Source organism: Carassius carassius, chromosome 42 (genome assembly GCF_963082965.1).
Source record: "Carassius carassius chromosome 42, fCarCar2.1, whole genome shotgun sequence".
Lineage (NCBI taxonomy): Eukaryota > Metazoa > Chordata > Actinopteri > Cypriniformes > Cyprinidae > Carassius > Carassius carassius.
This window is the reverse complement of record NC_081796.1, coordinates 7,707,852-7,728,417: the sequence shown is the minus strand read 5'-3', so window position 1 is coordinate 7,728,417 and position 20,566 is coordinate 7,707,852. Positions and strand designations below refer to the sequence as shown.

General features: G+C 37.5%; 1 protein-coding gene across 1 annotated transcript; it reads right to left on the bottom strand.

Moving 5' to 3' along the window:
• Positions 1-1,779: 1,779 nt before the first annotated feature.
• LOC132124522 (caveolae-associated protein 1-like) lies at positions 1,780-18,205 on the bottom strand. Its single transcript, XM_059535584.1, has 2 exons — positions 17,378-18,205; positions 1,780-3,661 (listed from the first exon to the last, which is right to left on the bottom strand). The coding sequence occupies exons 1-2, from the start codon at positions 17,885-17,887 to the stop codon at positions 2,804-2,806; spliced, it is 1,368 nt and encodes a 455-aa protein (XP_059391567.1). The 5' UTR covers positions 17,888-18,205; the 3' UTR covers positions 1,780-2,803.
• Between the last annotated feature and the right edge of the window lie 2,361 nt (positions 18,206-20,566).

Genomic DNA, 20,566 nt, shown 5'->3' with positions numbered 1-20,566 from the left:
AAAAGCGCGCCGTTCAGACCAGGCAAGTACACCTGTCCTTCGAGAGAACGAGACTAGCAGTGCAGTGTGACGTGACGTGGCCCGGTATATATGGAGGTTCTTAGAAGTCAGGTGATTGTTTGGGCGTGCCCCAGCCCCGAACTTTAGTTAATACCAATTACCTCCATTTTGTGCTGCAGCAGTATGTCTTAAATACTAAGAGCACTCTATCTTGTATCTTAGTTCTTGTATTATACTCTCATAAATAAAGGTACAAAAGCTGTCACTGTTACCGTACCTTTTCATAAGGTTCTAATATGTACCTTTAGATGGACTACCACATTAGACAGCTGCAGCTCATCCAGAATGCTGCTGCCAGGATTCTGACTAGAACCAGAAAATCTAAGCATATCACACCAGTCCTCAGGTCCTTACACTGGCTTCCATTTACATTTGGGATTGATTTTAAAGTACATTTACTCGCTTATAAATGACTCAATGTCATAGGACCAAAATATTGCAGATATATTCACTGAATATAAACCTAACAGACCACTCAGATCATTAGGATCGAGTCAGAAATACCAAGGCTTCACACAAACAAGGGGAGTCTGCCTTTAGTTACTATGCCGCCCGCCGTTGGAATCAGGTTCCAGAAGAGATCAGACGTGCTAAAACACTAGTCACGTTTAAATCTAGACTCAAAACTCATCTGTTTAGCTGTGCATTTATTGAATGAGCACTGTGCGATGACCGAACTGATTGCACTGTATTTTACGTATTCACTGTATTTTATGTAAAATCATTTTCTATTTTTTAACCGTTTTAAATTCATTTTAAATAAGTCATTTTTTAATTAATTTCCAAAGTTTTAAAATTTCTTGTTTTTATTTTTGTTATTATTTTTCTTCATGATTATTTTACTTTCTTTTTATGTAAAGCACTTAGAATTACCATTGTGTACGAAATGTGCTATATAAATAAACTTGCCTTGCCTTGCCTTTAAGGTACCAAATTGGACCCTTAAATACAATCATATCCATTTTAAAAAGGTACCACCCTAGTTGTCATGTTAGAAATGATAGTATGGACATAAGTTGTTGCATAATGCAGAATTCCTTTGCTGGCTATTTTACTGTCATAATATAGGCAAGTGTGACATAAGAAGGAAAATGCTTGATGCAACTATAATTATGCAGTATAAAACAATAATACAGTGTAAAAAAAAGTACATTCATTTTGATCAAATAAATTGCACTCATGGAATGTGAAGCATGATTGGTTTTATTATCACATTAGTGGTTAAGACGTGTGACATTACAAGAGAGTATATGCATCATCAGCTACACAAGCAGAAAATAAAACAAAACAAAAATTAAGATGCTACAAGCAGAGTAAAACTTTTGCAAGATTACGCAATTTCTGAAATGATACAATCTGAGCATTGAGGAAAATGGAGTTAAACATTATTGTGCTCTAAGTAATAGCAGTGATTCATTATCATATGTGTTTAATTTAAAATTGGAGGTGCTAATGACATTATCTAAAGCTTTTTGCTGCTCATGCCTGTTTCACTTATTATAACTTTTGTGCTTTTAGGTCAATAAATGAGGCTGAGGTTTTATCTCTTATTTGCCCATTATTACATTACCACATATGTCCACCAGGGGACGTACAGGTATTACATAAACAGTAATTTTAAATGGGTAAAGAGCACTGGTGCCTTTGTTGTTGAGCAAGCCTGCAGTGCCATTCTGCAACCAAGATCATTTTATAGATATTTTTACTTCTTTTATCATCGGTATGATTTGGGAGTTTCCAGTAAACCTCATGCAAAAGGACAAAAACATGTATTCACATAATCATTTTGGATGTTAAAATGCTTTTTCATATTCTTCCATTTTTATACTGTTTACTATTTGTGTAATTTGTCACACTGAGACCTAAAATAATCAGTGTGACAGTTTAACTAAGACAGCCTGTTGTAAGGAAATGTAACATTATTCGTTAAACTCTGAGAAATATAAAAGATATATATGAGCACTTAGAAGCAATACTTCAGGTTTTCTTATCTTGGTTTGTTCCTCCACCTTCTATGAAAGGTGAAGAACAGTCTGTGGCTCTTACATGTGAGACTAGAAAAAGAAGAAAAATAATTGGTCTTACTTTATAAAAAAAAAAAATACCTGTCCAAAAAGTCTGTTGTTCTTTTGATCAAGCCACCCGTTATCTGTTTCATATAGTTGCAATTTTATGTTCATGCTGTCCATGTAGCTCAATAATGTTCCCATATACCATGTTGCATCTTATTGGCTGGCAACGCCTAGTCCCCACCCCTTACCCTTACCAAACAAGATGAACTCAAGGAACTAAGGTCATTTGGACTAGTACAGTAATCACTTACTCACACAAACACTGGGTGAACGAAGTCACCTTGATTGAAAAAGTCTGCTGCTATAAAAGAAGCAAATAAACACATGCAAACAGACACATTCACATTTTCCTGCAGAATCCAATATCTGGACTAGCAGTACAGCACACATGCTTAGGGCACCTACACACTAGAAGTTATGCTATGTCAGAGAACGCCGCAAACACTTTAATGGGGATCTTGCTCCACAAAGATGTAGCAGAAAATAATCAGGGTTTGGTGAAACTGATGCTCTGTTAAGTAACCAAAACTTCTTTAGGTATCAATTAATTGATCAGAATCTTAGAGAGATGAGCTTTTAGAAATCAAATTTGGCACTTGATAGCAATCTTAATCCTACCAGTAAAATGTTCTGTAACAAGTTTCTCTAATGTGTATGCGCCCATATACACACTAATCGCTATCTCTATCATGGTCTTCCACTAACACCAGCTCTTCTCCCCTCTCCAGTAGCGCTCTCATCTCAGGACTATCTTCTGTCTCGTCATCTTCCTCCACCATATCGCCATCATCCATCTCCATCTCCTCATCTTCTCTTCCCTCCATCACTGCATTTTCCACCTCCTCTGCTTCCCCAATGACTTCCACCATCTCGGTTCCCTGGATCTCCATTTCTCCTTCACGAATCTTCTTCACATGGAAGGTGAACGGGGGAACCTTGTAGACAGCCGTTTTGGAGCGAGCATAGATGGTGTGGTCAGGAGTGAAAGACTTCACCATCTTCTTCTGCGAGGACTTGATCTTCTCCTTGCGCTCGGGGTTCACAGACATCCGATTGCCGAGTTTGCCCATCTTTTTCTCTATATTGTGACGTGTTTTCTCCAGGTTCTCTTTGGTTTTCTGTTTGGTCTTCTCAAGATTCTCCTTGGTCTTCTGCCTGGTTTTTTCCAAGTTCTCTTTGGTCTTCATGCGAGTTTTCTCCAAATTCTCTTTGGTCTTCTGTTTGGTCTTCTCCAAATTCTCCTTGGTCTTTTGCTTGGTTTTCTCCATTTTGTAATTGGAGAAAACGGTTTTGATGTTCTGGACACGTTGTAGGCTGCTCCGTTTGATGCGCTCTGCTCGAGACTCCTCAATGGTCTCATCAATCTCCACCTCCTCTTCATCAGAGGACAAGTCCAGATGGACTTTCTCTTTGTCCTCTCCTTCTTCCTCTGCTGCCGCTTTGTGTTCACCTTCAGCTTCTCCTTCCAAAGGCTCTGGAAACTTCATGGACTTGGCCACACTGACTTTTGAAGGTATTTTCACTTCGTCCTGTAGAGAGACAAAAAAATAACAATGTATAATTCACATTCCTTAAAACATTTGTAAGTTGTCTTTCTTTCTTTATCTAGATACAACAATTAAGATAATCAGTGGTGGGTCCTTTTTACTCAGGCCATAACTTAATAAAAACCCCAACTACCACTTTCTGTACCAACATGCCACCATTATGCAAGAACCACTAATACTTTCTGCTGAAAATGTCATAGGTTTTGTCCACAGTATCTCTCTCCTTAGGGAAATGATAAATTAATAAGCCTCCTTTGCCAAAAGTCTGTAACAGATCTCCAAACTAAACAGTGCCAAAACAATCAATTTCCTGTCTTTATTTATCCCATTAAATGGCCCTATTGTTCAGTATCCGTACTAACATTAATGGTGACCTTGCACACATTCACAAAAACACACCCACCCACATGCTAAATTCACAACAAGGCCATTATTAGACAGAATATTTGATTTCACTTGGTCACTGATATGATTTTATGATGTTTGTAGCGTGACTGCAAACATTATATGATGCACTTGTGTTTGTATCAGTTAAAATTGCATTCTAAAAGCTACCTTCTGTATTAACTTTAGCAGGGAAATCCTTATGCAAACCTTTACTAATTGTAATGTCAAACAAGCATGTGCTTATGAAAGAGCTATGTTAAATACATTCTAACAGAGGTTGACACATGGAGAACATGCAATAGTCAGCAAGAGCCGTTCCTCTTACTGTAAGTAGTTAAGTTCCTCAACAGAATTTTTGTTTTCTTTCTTTTGTTGTCTTCCATTCTTTTCATCGCCCTTCCCTTCCGACCTGACTAGCACCCACCCTCCTGCCCGACCCTAATTCCCAGCATTCCAAAGCCCCTCGTTCCCAAGCACACTCTTTTTCTACAGCACAATGCTCTGACTTGTCTGTAAAGGAGACATACTTTCCGTTAGTGTGATACATTGAGTCATTCCGATTTGCTCTGTTAATGTCCCTGCCAACATTCCCAGACCAAACTAACAAATATAAAAATTGTTTTTTGTCAATGGCAAAGTTTGAGCTTTTGCCCCCAAATGGACTTTTGTGACTGCTCCCTTTACAAGTTTCACACGCAAACATCCATGTTCTATTGTCAAAAATGGCAGTGCACAGTATGAAGCACATCCACACAGAAGTTATTATCAAACCAAGCAACTTGATATGAGTGAAATCTTTTGTACAGCTCTTATGCCCTCACACAAAACCCCTGTTTGCACAGATTTCTATAGAAATGACTGTATTTTACCAAAATAATTTTACGAGGCACAAACAATTTCTTTGGGTCTAAGTAAAGACTTTTTTGCTTATTCATCAGCTTTTTGCATGTATCAAAATAAAAAAGTGTAGATCTGATGGGAGAGAGGTCATGTTGCAGGTTTGATACGGATCCAGGTCCCCGCAAGCACAATAGCTTTTACAATATGACAAACAATGTATAACCCTAATGAATGTTAAGGTAATGAACCTGATGCTAATGTTAACGTGCTAACATAAACAGTAGAGAAATCTATGGTTTCAAGATACACACTCTTTTACACATAGTAGTAGTACAGTGTTATTTCAAATAGTCATACCACAATGATGTTCACAGTATTAGAAGGGCATCTAATCTATAGAACTAAAGACCCAAAGGTCAGAAAGTCAATGATTTTGAGTAAACAACATTCTTTAAAAGCAGTTTTAATGGAGGAACAGTTTGATGGAAAACATGTCAGAGGAAGTCAGAAAGTCACCTTGGTGAGCCCACATCCCAGAGTGCCTCTCTCAAGTTAATGTTGCATTGTTCTGCTGAACAGAGAGGAAGGGAAACACACACTCCTCCATTGCAAATGATTGGAAAATGCGAGTAAATGTGTGTATGAGGGGAACGATAAGAGCTTTCACATTCCCAAGAAAAAAAGAAGAACAAAAACTCTTTAAACTTGTTTCCTTTTGAAGGGTTTAGATCCTGTCAAACCATGAGACAGAAATCCCTTTATATATTTGTTATTATGCACTGAACAGTCAATAATTAGTCTATCTGTGTAAAGTGCATGATTCATTTGCTGATTACACTGTGCAAAAAATGCACAAAGATGTAAATATATTTTAATCTAAAACAGGGCTCTCCTTTCATACTTGCAAAATAGATAAGTGATTACTTCCAGATAAAATAATGTAATTGCTGAAAGTACATCCTGTATCATTCAAGATAGCGCTGTTGTGAGAAGAGAAGAGAAGAGAAGAGAAGAGAAGAGAAGAGAAGAGAAGAGAAGAGAAGAGAAGAGAAGAGAAGAGAAGCTGCTTTCACCCATTACATGCAGATACACAGCACAGTTGTCTTGGAAACAAGTAACATACAGTGTATCTGAATCTGTGCAGCTACTCGTTTCATAAGTATTCCTACTTTTTATTCTGTCACTGGCTCATTTTGGTCTGGGAAGAAAAATGGTGTCATGCAATGGCTTTCCCCTTTTTTCTCTCAAACACAAGGTGTTCTGCATGCACACACACATACATAAGTATGTATGAGTCACATACAGAGAGCTGAGAACACATCACAAACTGCTTGACTTTTCCATGTGCCAGCCACAGAAGCATGGAGGGCCATGGGCTACAGAGATTGACATTATATATGAGCACATGAACAGAAGAGTTGTTTGTGTGTCTCTGATACAGATAAAGGGGTCATATGTCATTGCTAAATATAACATTATTTTGTGTATTTGATGTAAAGCAATGTGTTTGTGTGGTTTAATTTTCAAAAAACACATTAACACATAATGTATATTATTGTTGCACTGCCCCACCTTTCTGAAACGCATTGCTTTTTAAAAAGCTCGTCATTCTGAAAAGCAAGGTGTATGCTGATTGGCCAGCTATCCAGTGCGTTCTGACTGGCTGAATGCCTCAAGCGTGTGACGCTCCTTAACATACTGTGATGCCAAGTCCCGAGACAAAACCAATAAAACTCATAACAAACGAGGCATTTGTTGCATCCAGTGGGGACATAATTACTAATTATAATGACTTATACTGTTTTTTTATGCTTTGAGCGCCGGGTAAACAAAACCATGTCTGCATTTGAGATCTGAGAAAAGACAAACAACAAGCGCTACTCTACACTGCTCAAAACTAGTGTGTTCTTTAAATATGAAAACGTACTTACAGGCTCTGAGTCAGAAGCGCCAGACTGTCCTTGCAAAGTAGGAATTGGCCCACTTTATAGAAGTAGCCTTTGTGCACGAAAGCATTGTAGGCTACTGGTTCAGGAAACAGTCCTTGTCCCCCATAAAATGCGCCTCTGATTTCTAGTTGTGTCCTCTTTTGGAAGACCAAACAAAGTAGTTTCACTTTCACAATGAAACACACAGCGTCTCCACAACATGGTGAAAGCAGTAACAGCAGAAAGAATAAAAGTTACGCCGTCTTTCTTTGAATGAACATTTGTGTGGTGTTATACAAATCTTCCCACATCGTGATGTAGAGATGTGGAGGCGTGTTAGAATGAGCCGTTTTAGGTAGGCGTGGTGGACTCTTAACTTTTATAAAGAATATCTCTTTGGATTTGAGACTTTAGATACAACTTTACAGATCTTCTTTATGCACCAAAAGCTTGTAACACTCCAAAGAGAAAGGGCATTTTGAAATCTCATCATATGACCCATTTAATGTTCACGTGTGTGTGTGTGTGTGTGTGTGTGTGTGTGTGTGTGTGTGTGTTTGATATGCTGTGTTTAAACACAATCTGATACAACAAGAGCTCTCTTTGATTCTGTGTGTCACATGGTGTGAAGAAGAACTGTCTCTCTGTCTGTCTGACTCTTGTATGTTTGCAGGTTTGTCAAATGCTGATATCAGCTGGCTTCAACCACAGCTGGTCAGTAGAAACCTCCTGTCTTTTATACTTTCATTCATCCGTCCTCTTTTGCAGACAGTATCGTTTTTTTTTGTTGTTGTTGTTGTTGTTGTTTTAGAAGAAAATATCATTTTGGGCTCCCAAAAGAAAAAGGAAAAAAATATAATTAGATAAATAGTAATAAGAACAACATTTTAATAATCTAAAGAAGAACCTTTGGTGCAATGGAAAGGTTCCATAGACTTAGATGCCAATAAAGAACCTTTATTTTTAAGAGTGTATAGTGCTTGTTTTCTTTTAATGATGAATAGTCATTACATGGCAAAACCTACATGAAGTTTTCTTCAAAATATTTAGGTCTTTGTTCCACAGAAGTTTGAAAAAACATAATGGTTGCATTTAATGACATAATTCTCTAATCCTCATTAGAACAAAGAAATAAGATGAAAATGTTTTCCACATGTCAGCAGACTGATAAATGAAAACTGTGTGTGTGGATGGCAGAATATTTCCACTGCCTCGCAGAAGCGTCTCTCTTCAGTCACATGTGAAGAGCTCTTTCACATCTGACTGCCTCGTCTCCATGGCGATGAGGGATTCCCTCCCAAAACACTCTCCACCCCACCTTTCCATTCACAGCCAACCACCACACCCACAAACTCCAGCACGGGGTCAGAGCAGAGGGAAAAGAGAGTGGGTGTGGGGTTTTCCCAAGAATATCTGAATGTGTGGAAGGGAATCCTCCGGATGTGTTGCATAACAAGAAATGGAAGTAGAGCACCAGTGAAGGGAGTACGTGTGGAGTGTGTTTGTCTGTGGAGCACATTCTGTTACAAACAAGTCAAAAATAAACATAAGCACACACTAAAAGTGATACTTGATTTATTTAGCAGAAAGATAAAGCAAACATATTAACAGTTTCCCTTATGTCTCATTTAATTAATATTCCCCTCCACCAGAGCTCGCAAATATCATTTATGCCATTAAATTCGGCTCCTCGTGATCCATCACCCTTCGGGTTGGAGTTTTAAATACCCTTCCATTCTATTGGACCCTTTTCAATGACTGTTTCCACAGATATTCAAATTTTTTAACATATTCATGTATATTGTGTTACCTTACCTCTGCATTAAATTACAGTAAACGCGATTAACACAGTTAACTAGTTAACACTGCTGTGTAAGTGTTTCATATGGAGCCCCGCACATGACATGAAAGAAAAAAATAAATAAATTGTGCACACGATTTACTAATTCGTTCCCTCAATGTACTAAAACATGCACACGATTACTATTGCGTTCCCTCAATTGTGTGCACAATTTATAAATCGAGTGAATGAAATAGTAAATAGAGGGAACGCATTATTATTATTATTATTATTATTATTTATTTTTGCTATGAAGCAAATGGTAAAGCAAAAATTATAATTGCTGTAGTTTCCATTCACCACTATAGAAGTTTTTTCCAACAGTTACGACTTCCACTTCTGAAATGTGAATAGTTCATAAAAAAGTATCCAAACTGCAAAAGAAGTTGTTTCAGTAATGGAATGCGTTAATCAAAAACCTGGGTAAGAGGAAAAGAATGCTCTAAATGCAAATGTGTTGGTAATAATTAAAACTAGACAGAAGGAGCCAAAAGCACCACGTACCAAATAGAATGTTCGAAAAAAGTGCAACCAGGGTAGCATTTTATAGTTTTCAAGGTATATTCCACACAGATGCAATGTTCTATTTTGAAATTCAAATTGGATGCCAAGAGGTTAGTGTTACGTTCATTATTCACAAATGTTTTCCTAATGCAATCATAGGACTGCAGCCCTGAAACTAGCCTTCACTACCCTAGGATAATGCATCTCAAAAGAGCTTGAGATTTTAATAAACAGAGCATTAATGTGCATTGGTATGGATGCTATATAGTTATTGATATAGCGATTTTTATAGTTATTGTTCTTTGTATGAATGGCCTTTAATGTGCCATCACAGGCGTATGTTATCCCATCAGAATTCAGAGTTTGAATTGTCCGTTCTTTTATACCGATAATCCTTCCTTATTATATAAATGGACAAATAGAAGGAGAGAGAAATGGGAAAATATTTGTGTGGACAGACCCTAGGGAAAATAAAGAGTTATTTTTCTACTTTAATGTTTTAAAGTAGAGAGAGAGAGAGAGAGAGAGAGAGAGAGAGAGAGAGAGAGAGAGAGAGAGAGAGAGAGAGAGAGAGAGAGAGAGAGAGAGAGAGAGAGAGAGAGAGAGAGAGAGAGAGAGAGAGAGAGAGAGAGAGAGAACTTTGACTATATAAAGTGATGGTATGCTAGTTTTCCCTGCAGGGAGTATTGTTTGATGAATCAGAGGCTGTTGTTGAGATAGAGGGAGCTGTTCAACTGTTACAACCCCAAATTAAACTGTTTGATGTCATAAACACTGCGTGTTTCCATGGAAACCGCACAACAGTATCATCATGGTGACTGTCCAGGCAACTGTGGCAATTGTGTGCTTAGCAATAGCAGCTGTCCTTGAAGATTCACATCCATGTGGAGTTCAGTACAAACTCTGGGTAATCACTCATGCTATAAAATGGCAGATCTGGCCAGCTTCCATTGGAACACACTGCTCTGAGAAAGTGAACATTGGCATCACAGAGCATCTGAAACTCACAAAGCAATCATTTATTTCAATATTCATCAACAACAGACTGTTCAAAAATGTTTACTAAAGGCTTAGGGCATGGTGCATGGAGTAACTAGTGCGTTCGTCGCCATGTTGAGATTTATAAGCAAAGCAGGCAGTTTCCAGGCTGTGGTGAGCTGAAACCCTTTTCTCAGACTGATGTTTTCCCATATGCAGTACAGTTGTCATCGGCCCATTCTGCCCTCTGATTTACAGTACTGCTGGCACCACAGTCATGGTTGCCATGGTGCTGTTACTCTTTCCAATAACAATGGAAGAGAGAGGTGTGTTTACACAGAGATTTATGACTGTGTGGAACATCAGCACATCCTTTTTGTACAGCAGTAGTAATGTACCAAATACTCCCCACAGTAAAAAAAAAAAAAAGAAAAAATCATAATTTAGTATATATATTTCCATTTTTTTTTTTTTGTAAGCAAGAAGAAGGATTTTAATACGGTATTTAACCGAGAGCTAATTCAAGTGTTTTAATATGGGAGAAATGTGTTCAGTTATAAGAGTTCTGCAAATAATTTTTTAGAGATGTTTAAGGTTCTCCATGGAATCGTAGATTGACTTATTTTTAAGAGTATACCTGAAAGTAGCAATATTACTAAAGTTACTTACTTCACCTGACTTTTTCAGTACAGTTTCAGATAAGTTTACCCAACACTAAACGAAAGAGAATCTTGAGAAGAAGGAGAAGAGGAAAGATGGAGATTAGGCGATCGAGTACAAACAAGATAAAGTCTCTGCCAAACTGAGAAGCATTGGCCAAAAACCAGAGACATGTCGTTATGCCTCATGCCCGGCTGAAGATTAATTGCACAGAAACAACTCAAAAAGACACACAGCAATGGGCTGAGCCAGCAGTGGATATAGCCATCCATTCTGTTGTTGCCTTCGTCCGGACATGGAGCTTTCTGAGCGTCTGCTCCAGATCAATTATAGAGAATAACCCAGCCTCATCCACAAGCCCTCTCCCCTTCATTATCAAACAGCTATGCAGTAGATCCTATTAATAGCAACCGCTAGTGCTTTTCCTTCCCTTCTCTCATGTGTGTGTGCTAGCTGTGTTTTAGGAGCCCAGATGGCTTTCTATTCTCATAACTTCACCCTGTATGCTTCTGTTTCACACACTTTTCCTCTAATTCTCTTCTTTTTCTGGTCTCATGCACTCCTTCTCTCTCTTTGGTCAGTGGAGAAAGCACTGAAATTGCTTCCAAAGTGACATAAGACTAATGGGCTTTTCTACATGACGTACACAACAGGAGTATTTCTGTGACTTTGCCATATATGGTCTACCAGTGTTAGGGCCAGATAAAATTAAGTTATCGACTTACCTCACTATGTGATGGATGTTAATTATATAAGTTACATGATACAGTTAAGCATTCCAGTCTCTGAAAGGTGGACAAGATCCAAGTTTTTCCATGTGTATTTGTAGGCCTTGTATTTCTCACAGATCTTTACTTTCTTGAAATATCCAATCTCTGTGCTACTGAAATGTCTTAAAACCAATGCTGCGCATCCAGGTTGAGAATTTCTGGATGTTATAAAACTTAAATAAAGTAAAAATAGGTTTGAGCTGAGGTTAAAGGTATTAGAGCTCATGACATGGATAGCTTCACAAACTCAGTCTTTTGAATATCGTCAAGACAAATTGTCCATATTCAACCTAACAAGAATAGCTCACTTAGAAAGAGACTGAAACAAATCAAGCAGTTCAGTAGATGTACAAGACTGACACTGGACCCAGCCCTTAAAGCAAAGTGGAAAGGTGTACCGATTCAATGCACTACCTGCCTTAAACAAAACAGTATGTTTTAATGATGCATTGCCAAAAATCTAAGATTTTTCAGTAGTATCCTTATCTGGCCCTACTTGTAGCAGCCTACAAACTTGAAAACAGTTCCCCTTGAGCTAACAAAAACCTGTTTCCCTTGTTTGGTGCAATATGCTTTATAGTGTATAAACTATGTTGAGTGTTAAAATTATTCTTCCTTATATTCCTTTTAGCATGAAAATAATTTATTTTATTATATTCTTATATTAGGCTATATTTTTTCTTTTTTTTATGAAATTTCATATTTAATATGAAATTTATTGGCTTGCATACCTCATTATTTAGACCTTTTCTTTAAAGACCTTTCTCTATTTAGAACTTTCTTTAAAGGAAAAACAAACTTGCAGAAAGTTGCAAAATCTAAAATATCATCGCAACTAAATGCAAGACATTTTTACTTCTACTGTTAACCAAAACACACTGGACACATATAACTCACATAACAGCTATTAGTAACAGTCACATCAAATGTCATCAGGATAATGAGCCATCAGGATTTTGGAGACAGGGAGTATCAGGGTGTGAAAGGTACTGGTAGGCTTATAAATGCGTTATACTGGGAGGGTGAAATGGAGTGGTTGCAAATAGGATGAGAAGCAAGGGGAGACAGGGGAGTGAGGATGCCTGAAGCATGAATCAGCACAGTAAATATGAGCTCCACTTTGTTAAGACACCACACCCTATCACACAACCCTCCTCTCTCTTTCCTTTTCCTGCTTTTACTGAATAGAAGAGGAAAAATAACTGGAATATACCTCTATATTCATGCCCAGAGGGCCCAAGAAGCAACAATAAATGCTATTAAAATGTTTTGGAGGTTTATTGAATTTTAGTAAAGTGTAAAAACTGAAAAGTTGCAAAATCTAAAATATTGTGGTAATTTAATGCAAAAAAATTAAATAATTACTTTTACTGTTAACCAAAACACACTGTACACATATAGTGTTTAACTGGTGCTAACTGATCCGAAAACTCTTTTGACCCACTCTAATGGCTATTAAACACATAATGAAAAGGAAGAATGAAGGTGATAAAATTATGTCAAAAGAATGTTAGCGTAAGAGAGAGAGAAGCAGAGAGAGAGAGAGAGAGAGAGTTGTAGCAGCAGCAGATAATAAGATGAATGTTTATGATGATATAGAGGGGTCAGAAATGTAAATAGTCAGCGGTACTAACCGGTAACACCCCCGGGCAGCTAGATCGATATAGCCTACAATTATGATTCCTATCTGCTTGAAAGGGAAAATACCAAATTCTCCATAATAATTGTCTTACAATTGTCTTTTTTTTTTTTACTAGCAATAAAGTGTGATAATAGCATCATAAAATGAGCATTAGTCCAAATTTAATACTGTAATACTGGCCGTCTCCTCCTTATATTGCAGAAGTCTAACTAAATTGCATTATGATTATCTTCCAGTAGCTTGCCATGTAACTTCCACACTTCTTGACAGGTGCCTCAACAATAATCCCTGATGTATGAAAACTGTTATTCTTTACACTCATAACAGAAAGGCTCAGTGGGATAAGAGAGGCATCTTGTTTGGGCAGGGACACAACAAATCCCCTAAACGCCCATTAACTCGTGACCCTGTAATGTCTGTCAGGCACACATTTCAGAAATTATGAAATATGGAACGTTGGCCTACTGTGCTGAAGGAGACAAATGATTAGAATACTCTTTGTCCTACAAAGTATTTCAACACACCCATGAAGCATACAAATCAGACATGTATGTAACTATCTAACTGTTGGATTTGCATCCCACGGGTGAATGATGAGTTCAGTACTCTGCATATGACATGTATTCAAAAAACATAGGAAACATATGTTATTTAAGTGCATTAATGTAATCACTTCTACAGTACAGTACAGTACAGTTCAACTACTAAAGCTTGATTTCACATGACTGCAACACAATTCACAAATTATTAGCATTGCTACAAAGGGTGCCATTGTTGGCATTATCGAACTATTTTGGAAAGTGAATTTTCCAAACCAACTTCAAAGAATTAGCAGAGAGGACTATGGTGTTGCCTCACTTTGCCTGCATATAAGCAAAAAAAGGTGAGCTTAAGCACACCACGATGAACTACAACCTATGGGCAATTAGCATACGACCTGCATGAGAAGAAATAACTCTCCATACCAGCAGGTGGCAGTAGTCTGTATTCACTATTCAAAAAAGGAAACCCGGAAGTGCTCGGACTTTGAAAATGAAAATTAAGCCTTCTTGCCTTTGTCAAATTAGTTTTTCTTCAAATCCATTGATTCGCTAAGCACAACACCAAATCAGAGCGATCTCTCTCACAAATGGACTTCACTGCCAATTCAACATGCTCAATCAGCCAAAAAGCCACCAACAGGGCTCAGACTAGCGCAATGGTGCAGAACACACTGCAAAAATCACAAATACTGTCCTACCGTCACAGCCTTTAAATCAATTACTGTAATGACTGAAGAACTTGTCAATTGATTTATCACAGTTTTGCAGGTTTGAGTCATCAAATCTTTGAAAGATATTCTAAATTTTGAATTTGGTTTCTCTGATGAAACAAAATGAGATATCCACTATGAAAATGATATATTTTATGTCCGTGCAATAACTCATTAATTTTGGAATATGTTATCTGCCAAAAAAAATTCTGTAATATACCACAACCGATAACGAAGTCAAAAGTCTCAAGTAATTGTTATTGTTACTCAAGACAATAACACAAGAATGCACATTGTATGGGACACTTGCAATCAGTGGTGTTAAGTGGTGCCTTGAGAAGTGGGTATACTCTTAACTTTTGTCCCCATTTTTTATTACTTGTATTGTTGTTGTTGTCAATTTCCTATTTCTTACTTTTAATTGGTTGAGAAATAAAATACACTGCTGGGCAATAAGCAATAATTTGTATTCTATAATATTTTTCCTAGAATTTCCTAATGACAATTTTATGATGACACACACACACACACACACACTTTTTCCATTTTTATCACAGAATAAGGCAGAAGATTTAATAGTTTCTATAGCCAACTGTAATAAATGCTATGTCAGTTAGCACTGTATTATTCAGATGCTTTTTATTGTCTGGAGATGACCTGAAAAACACACATAAACCATATATTGTCGCAATTGTGTGTTTATTGACTTCATGTTTCATCAGTCAAAACATTTTATTTTATTCAGCTTAGCTACTGCAAGAGATTGCTTCGGATTCGATAGCCACATCCCTTTATCCATATTAGGGATTTCCTGGCATGTCATAGTTATTACTTCTACGAGTCAGTTTTGGACTTTCTGCATGAGAGTGCACTCTGCTTCGAGTATGAACGAAAACACACTGCATGATACTGCATGACGTGTTTACGCCTCGGTCCTTACCCCATCACTGTCTTTACTAGGTTTTTAGTCAATATTTGCATTAATTCACATGCGATTGAATTCGTTTGGCCTACTCATGTGCTGGACTGTCATGATTTGGGCTAATCCAGAACACTACAGAATAAAGTGCATCAAAGGGGGTTTGGGTATCCACAATGCAGACTGATAAAGCAGTGGGTATACATTGATACCTGTGTATACCCTGCACTACACCACTGCTTGCAATGCATTGGCCATTCACATATGTATTTGCATACTTGACTATGTTTCTGGCCATATAATGTTGAATTAACCTAAGTCATCTAAACAAAAAGATGAGGGAATAAGCTGAACTGAATGAATGAAAAGAGTGGAATTTGATCTTCCTAAACTTGCAAAATAATAACAGGGTGGAATTGTGATGGACCCTCCCTCTCTGATGAGTGAAGGAAAGATGTTCGGAAGAGTAATTAGTTGATTGTGTGTGCATGGGTCAGGAAGCTCCAGCCTCTTCTGACTCACTGTGTGGAAACTCTGAATGTTCTTGCGCCACTGTGCAAAGCTGCAAGCTATTACACATTGCACTATACAGCCAAAACAACAACAACCTCTAACTCCAGACAGACTCTCTGAGTTACTCTCTCTGACTATTTTTGCTTGAAGCTACCCTTTTTCTTGTTTTTTCCCACTCCCCTCTACTCTGTCCTTAGCCTCTGTTCTTCCATTCCTTCTTTCCCTAACAAACCACTCCCACCCTTTTAAAATAGTCTCTGGATTTTGCTTGTGGTATTTTTCCATTTCTGGAAAAAAAAGAAACTTTCTCTACATTAATCCAGCATGACTGCCATGTATGAGAATACATGTTAAAACATGTCAGTGTTCGTTTATTCTGTGACCATCAAACAGAACCCTGCTTGTAAAGGCAGCAGGTAGCTCAGCTGAAGCAACTGTAATAACACACAGTGCATGCAGACAAAATATTTCTTCATCATTTTTTTATCAATGCTTTTAATCATATGGTGATTTTTGTAGATGTATATATAAAGTAAACCCTTCTCAGGTTCACACAGGTCTTAGCAGAGCAACCAGAGGTTTCATTGTTTATATTAAATATGAACATATAACTAAAATCATGATCCAAACATATTAATATTACTTCAATTTACTAAGAAAGGGGCCCAATGCATGCAATTGTCAGTAAACTTAACAGAAAATGTAATGATTATTTTTCAGCCAGGACACCCTTTTTTTCCTCCAGTGTAACGGCATGCCTGAATGTTGCACTTTAAAAGTGTGCTTTGATATTTTGTTATGTATTTGAAGTAACATTCAATTTTAAGTAAGCAAACACTTTTAAGGGCCATTGCAAATGCTTATATTTACTCATGGTATGATGTAGCTCAATCATTTTTACCAAGGCCACACCCTACCAATTATGACTGTGACGTGATGTACCCTGAATATTTTATATTGCACTCAGAGTGTACAAATGTATAGTCTAAAATCACCTTTAACATGTAATTTATGAAAAGAAAGAAAAAACACCAACAGAATTCCTTCAGTTTCTCGAACATTTCTCCTAGACACCACTAACATTCAATTGAGCTGTTTTTGTTTTGTTTTGTTTTTTTTGTTTGTTTTTTTTTTTTTTTGAGAAAAAGAAAATCTTGCATCTTAACTCAAGTTTCAGAAGAGATCTCAAGCTTTGCTCAGATTTACCAAGAAACTTGAATCTGAAGTCAGAAGTGAAGTCATTGTGAACTAATGAATTTCAATATGAACGCAGCTATTCCATCCACATTTTATAGATCTTACTGCATGTCAACAACTGTCTCAGTTTTGTCCGTTTTTACTTGTATAGAGAATTTCAAAAGAAATGTCTGGGACAAAGTTGATATTTCAATTAAATGTAACTTAGCTATGAAACCTGATCAAACTCGAAGCAATCCTAACTGTTCTCTGTGTGCACACTCCTCACCTGGTAGATCATGACTTTAAAGTTTCTTCTCTTCAGAAGTTCGTTCTCATTGCTCTCCAGCCGTTTGATGTGCCCGGCCTGTTTTTCTAGGTTCCCCCGCACGGTCTTCACATTCACACTGACTTTCCGCACCTTCTCTAGCATCTTGTTGACCTGGTTGGCTGTGGTGCTGTGGCTTTTGGACAGTTTGGTGAGTTCCCCCTGGATGCCCGTTACGGATCTGTCCATCTCCCGTTGACGGATTTCCAGCCCGGCCTGCGTCTGCTGGATCTGGTCCACGGCCCCGATGATTTTGTCCAGCAGTGCCAAGACCATGACTCCATTCATCTCACCTTTGTCTCCCTCTCCTACCTCTTCTTTCTCATCAGAAACTGTTGCTTTGTTTTCGGCGGCGACCTCGTCTTCTTCGTCAGAGGCTGGGAGGTTGATTTCATCTTCTGAGATCTCAGTAAGGGATCTGTGTGGGTCAGGCACCTCCAGGTGCAGATGGCTGTCTTCAATCACTTCCATGTTTAAAAGCTTGACTATGTGGTAAAATAATGTGGAATGTGGAAGGATATAAGCAGTGGAAAGTTCTGTGTCCTTACTCGCCTTTCTTTCTGCTCTCAGGATTCCCCTTTAGAGTTCACCTTACTGTTCCCTCCTCTGTCACACTCAGCACATCTGCTCTCCTCTCTCTCTTGCTCTCTCTGAGTGTGTTTGGGATCTGGCCAGAGCAGTGGAGGCTGGCAAGCAGGCTGTGGACGGACCGTACTGCATGAGCGCTGGGTCGTGAATGCCACACTTTCCTGTGAAACCCTCCAGACAAATCAGCTGCATGCCAGCTGCCTTCCTCTTACCCACTGACACTCCCCCTGCACACTGTGTGTGTGTGTTTGTGTGTGTGTGTGTGTGTGTGTGTTGGAGAGCAGTGCTCCACCCAGTGGCTTGCACTGGGACCCTATTGTGAGAAAAAAAAGTGTTTGTGGAACTCGGTGGAGATTAACTTTTCCCACTGTTAAAAAAGTTTACATTTAAAGATGAAGAATCCAGTTATATCAGTGGTCTAGAAAAAGCTGCTTTACTCTGCCTAATGGTGGTCCATCTCATTGTGACCACTGTTAACAAATTACCAGACAAATACCACACTCTTGAAATCACAGGGAAAACCATTGTGAAAAAAGAAGAACATGTCAATCATTTTTTTAAAGGAGTATTTATTAATTAAAATTGATCATAGTTTACATTTACATAAAATGCAGTTTGACCCATCTAAGCAGGACTTATCAAGATTATAATTTCACAATTACTAATAATATGCAATTGTTCAAAAACATTTCATTCAATTCACACTGTAGTATATTATTTCTGTAATAAGGCCTGTAATGAGTCAATGAACTTAGCACATTAATTTGATAGTTCTAAATTCCAATTGTATATGAATAATTGTCTCATTTGTGTCTATTTGTATACCTCCAAATGAACTGTAAGAGAAAGGTAAATCTTATATGTCACAATTCCAAATTCCATTAGATCTTTTGAGCAAGATCTGAGTAATATTTTTTTTTTCTTGGGGATGGTGCTGTGTATGTGTGAAGATAACAAGGTCCTGGAGAGTGTAACAGTATTAGACAGGCACAGACACAGCGAGAGCTGGAATGTGATCCAGACCTACAGGGTTTCTGAGTTCCCTAAAGGCCCATTTTTCCCATACAGCACACCAAAGCCACCCGAAGGGAACAGTTTACAAAAATAACTTGAGCTTTTATGCCTGCATGTGTACACATGTGTGAGTCTGTGTATTATTACAGCTCATCTCTCACTGACAGAATGCTGATGTTTACAGATTTAGAAAGAATAATGTAATACTCAATGGAGATTGATTGATTATAACATTATTGTTTTTCCAGTCAAATGGAATAAAAATGGTTTTGTGGATTTAGACTCCAAAATTGAGCCTTTCAAAATCAGAGAGTACTGTATGTTCATCTTTAGAGCTTCGGGTGTCCAGGTGCTAAATTAAGTTCTAAATAAACTAAAGCTAGAATATATTATATTAGCTATAGATGGGACCTATGCTCTCAATGTCAAATGCATGTCCTCCACATCTGCTGCATTCTCAAAATTCTGGCAACTTGATAATACCTAGAATATCAAAATCAACTGCAGACGGCAGATCCTTTTCCTATTTAGCTCCCAAACTCTGGATTAAACTACCTAACATTGTTCGGGAGGCAGACACACTCTGTTAGTTTAAATCTAGATTAAAGACCCATCTCTTTAACCTTGCTTACACATAACATACTAACACATTTCTAATATTCCTTGCCGCTATCGCCTCTGACTTGGTTAGTTGGGGACACTTAATTCCTGTGATATCATTGACTCGATTGCACAGATACTATTTAAACTGAACTGAGCTGGATGATGACATCACTGAATTCAATGATGAACTGCCTTTTTGCATTATTGAGACACTATTTTCCTATTTTATGCTGTTCAGTTGCTTTGTCACAATCTGTATTGTTAAAAGCGCTGTATAAATAAAGGTGACTTGAAGTTGACAAGTAAACAGTATTTTTATTTATTTATTTATTTATTGTAAAAGACCATTTCTGAAGATTAAATACATATATTTATGTTATGTAAAGTCTGATATTTGAGAAAATATAAGAGGTCACTAACGTTGTCATGTCTTTTTTTACATTTTTACTTAACTGTAACAGCTGAACATTATACCATTTTCAGATGAGTGATGATTTTTTTGTTGTTGGTTTTTTTAATAGATATTTCAAGACCAAACAAATATGTGGTTCTTTTATGTGTGTCACACCATAAAACATTATGTCACTCTCAAGGACAGAAATGGTAATTATTGCTTTCAAGAGAAGGTGAGAGGTATTACATTAAAGTATTTCTATTTAACTTTGAACATGTCAAATGAGAAAGATACTTTAATATTGATACAAACAATATCATGTTTGTTTTATTATTAAAGAGTATAATAATTTTAATCAACAAAATTCAAGGTGCATTTCAAATTGTGTACTTATGCACTATTCTGTGATGTTTTGTATAATAGTGCGAGTAGTGTATTCACACTGAAAATTCCAAAAAGAAAAAGTACACTTTCATTACCCAGACAATGCACTTAAATGACCAAAAAGTGTACAATATTGGACACTTTATGAACTCAACTTTGAGAGCTTT

What these genes read in the sequence shown, in the direction of transcription:
- LOC132124522 (XM_059535584.1), bottom strand. Translation starts at nt 17,887, where the DNA reads ATGGAAGTGATTGAAGACAGCCATCTGCACCTGGAGGTGCCTGACCCA. An exon ending in TTAAAGTCATGATCTACCAG is followed by an intron (nt 3,662 to 17,377) that starts GTGAGGAGTGTG and finishes GTCTCTCTACAG; the next exon opens with GACGAAGTGAAAATACCTTC.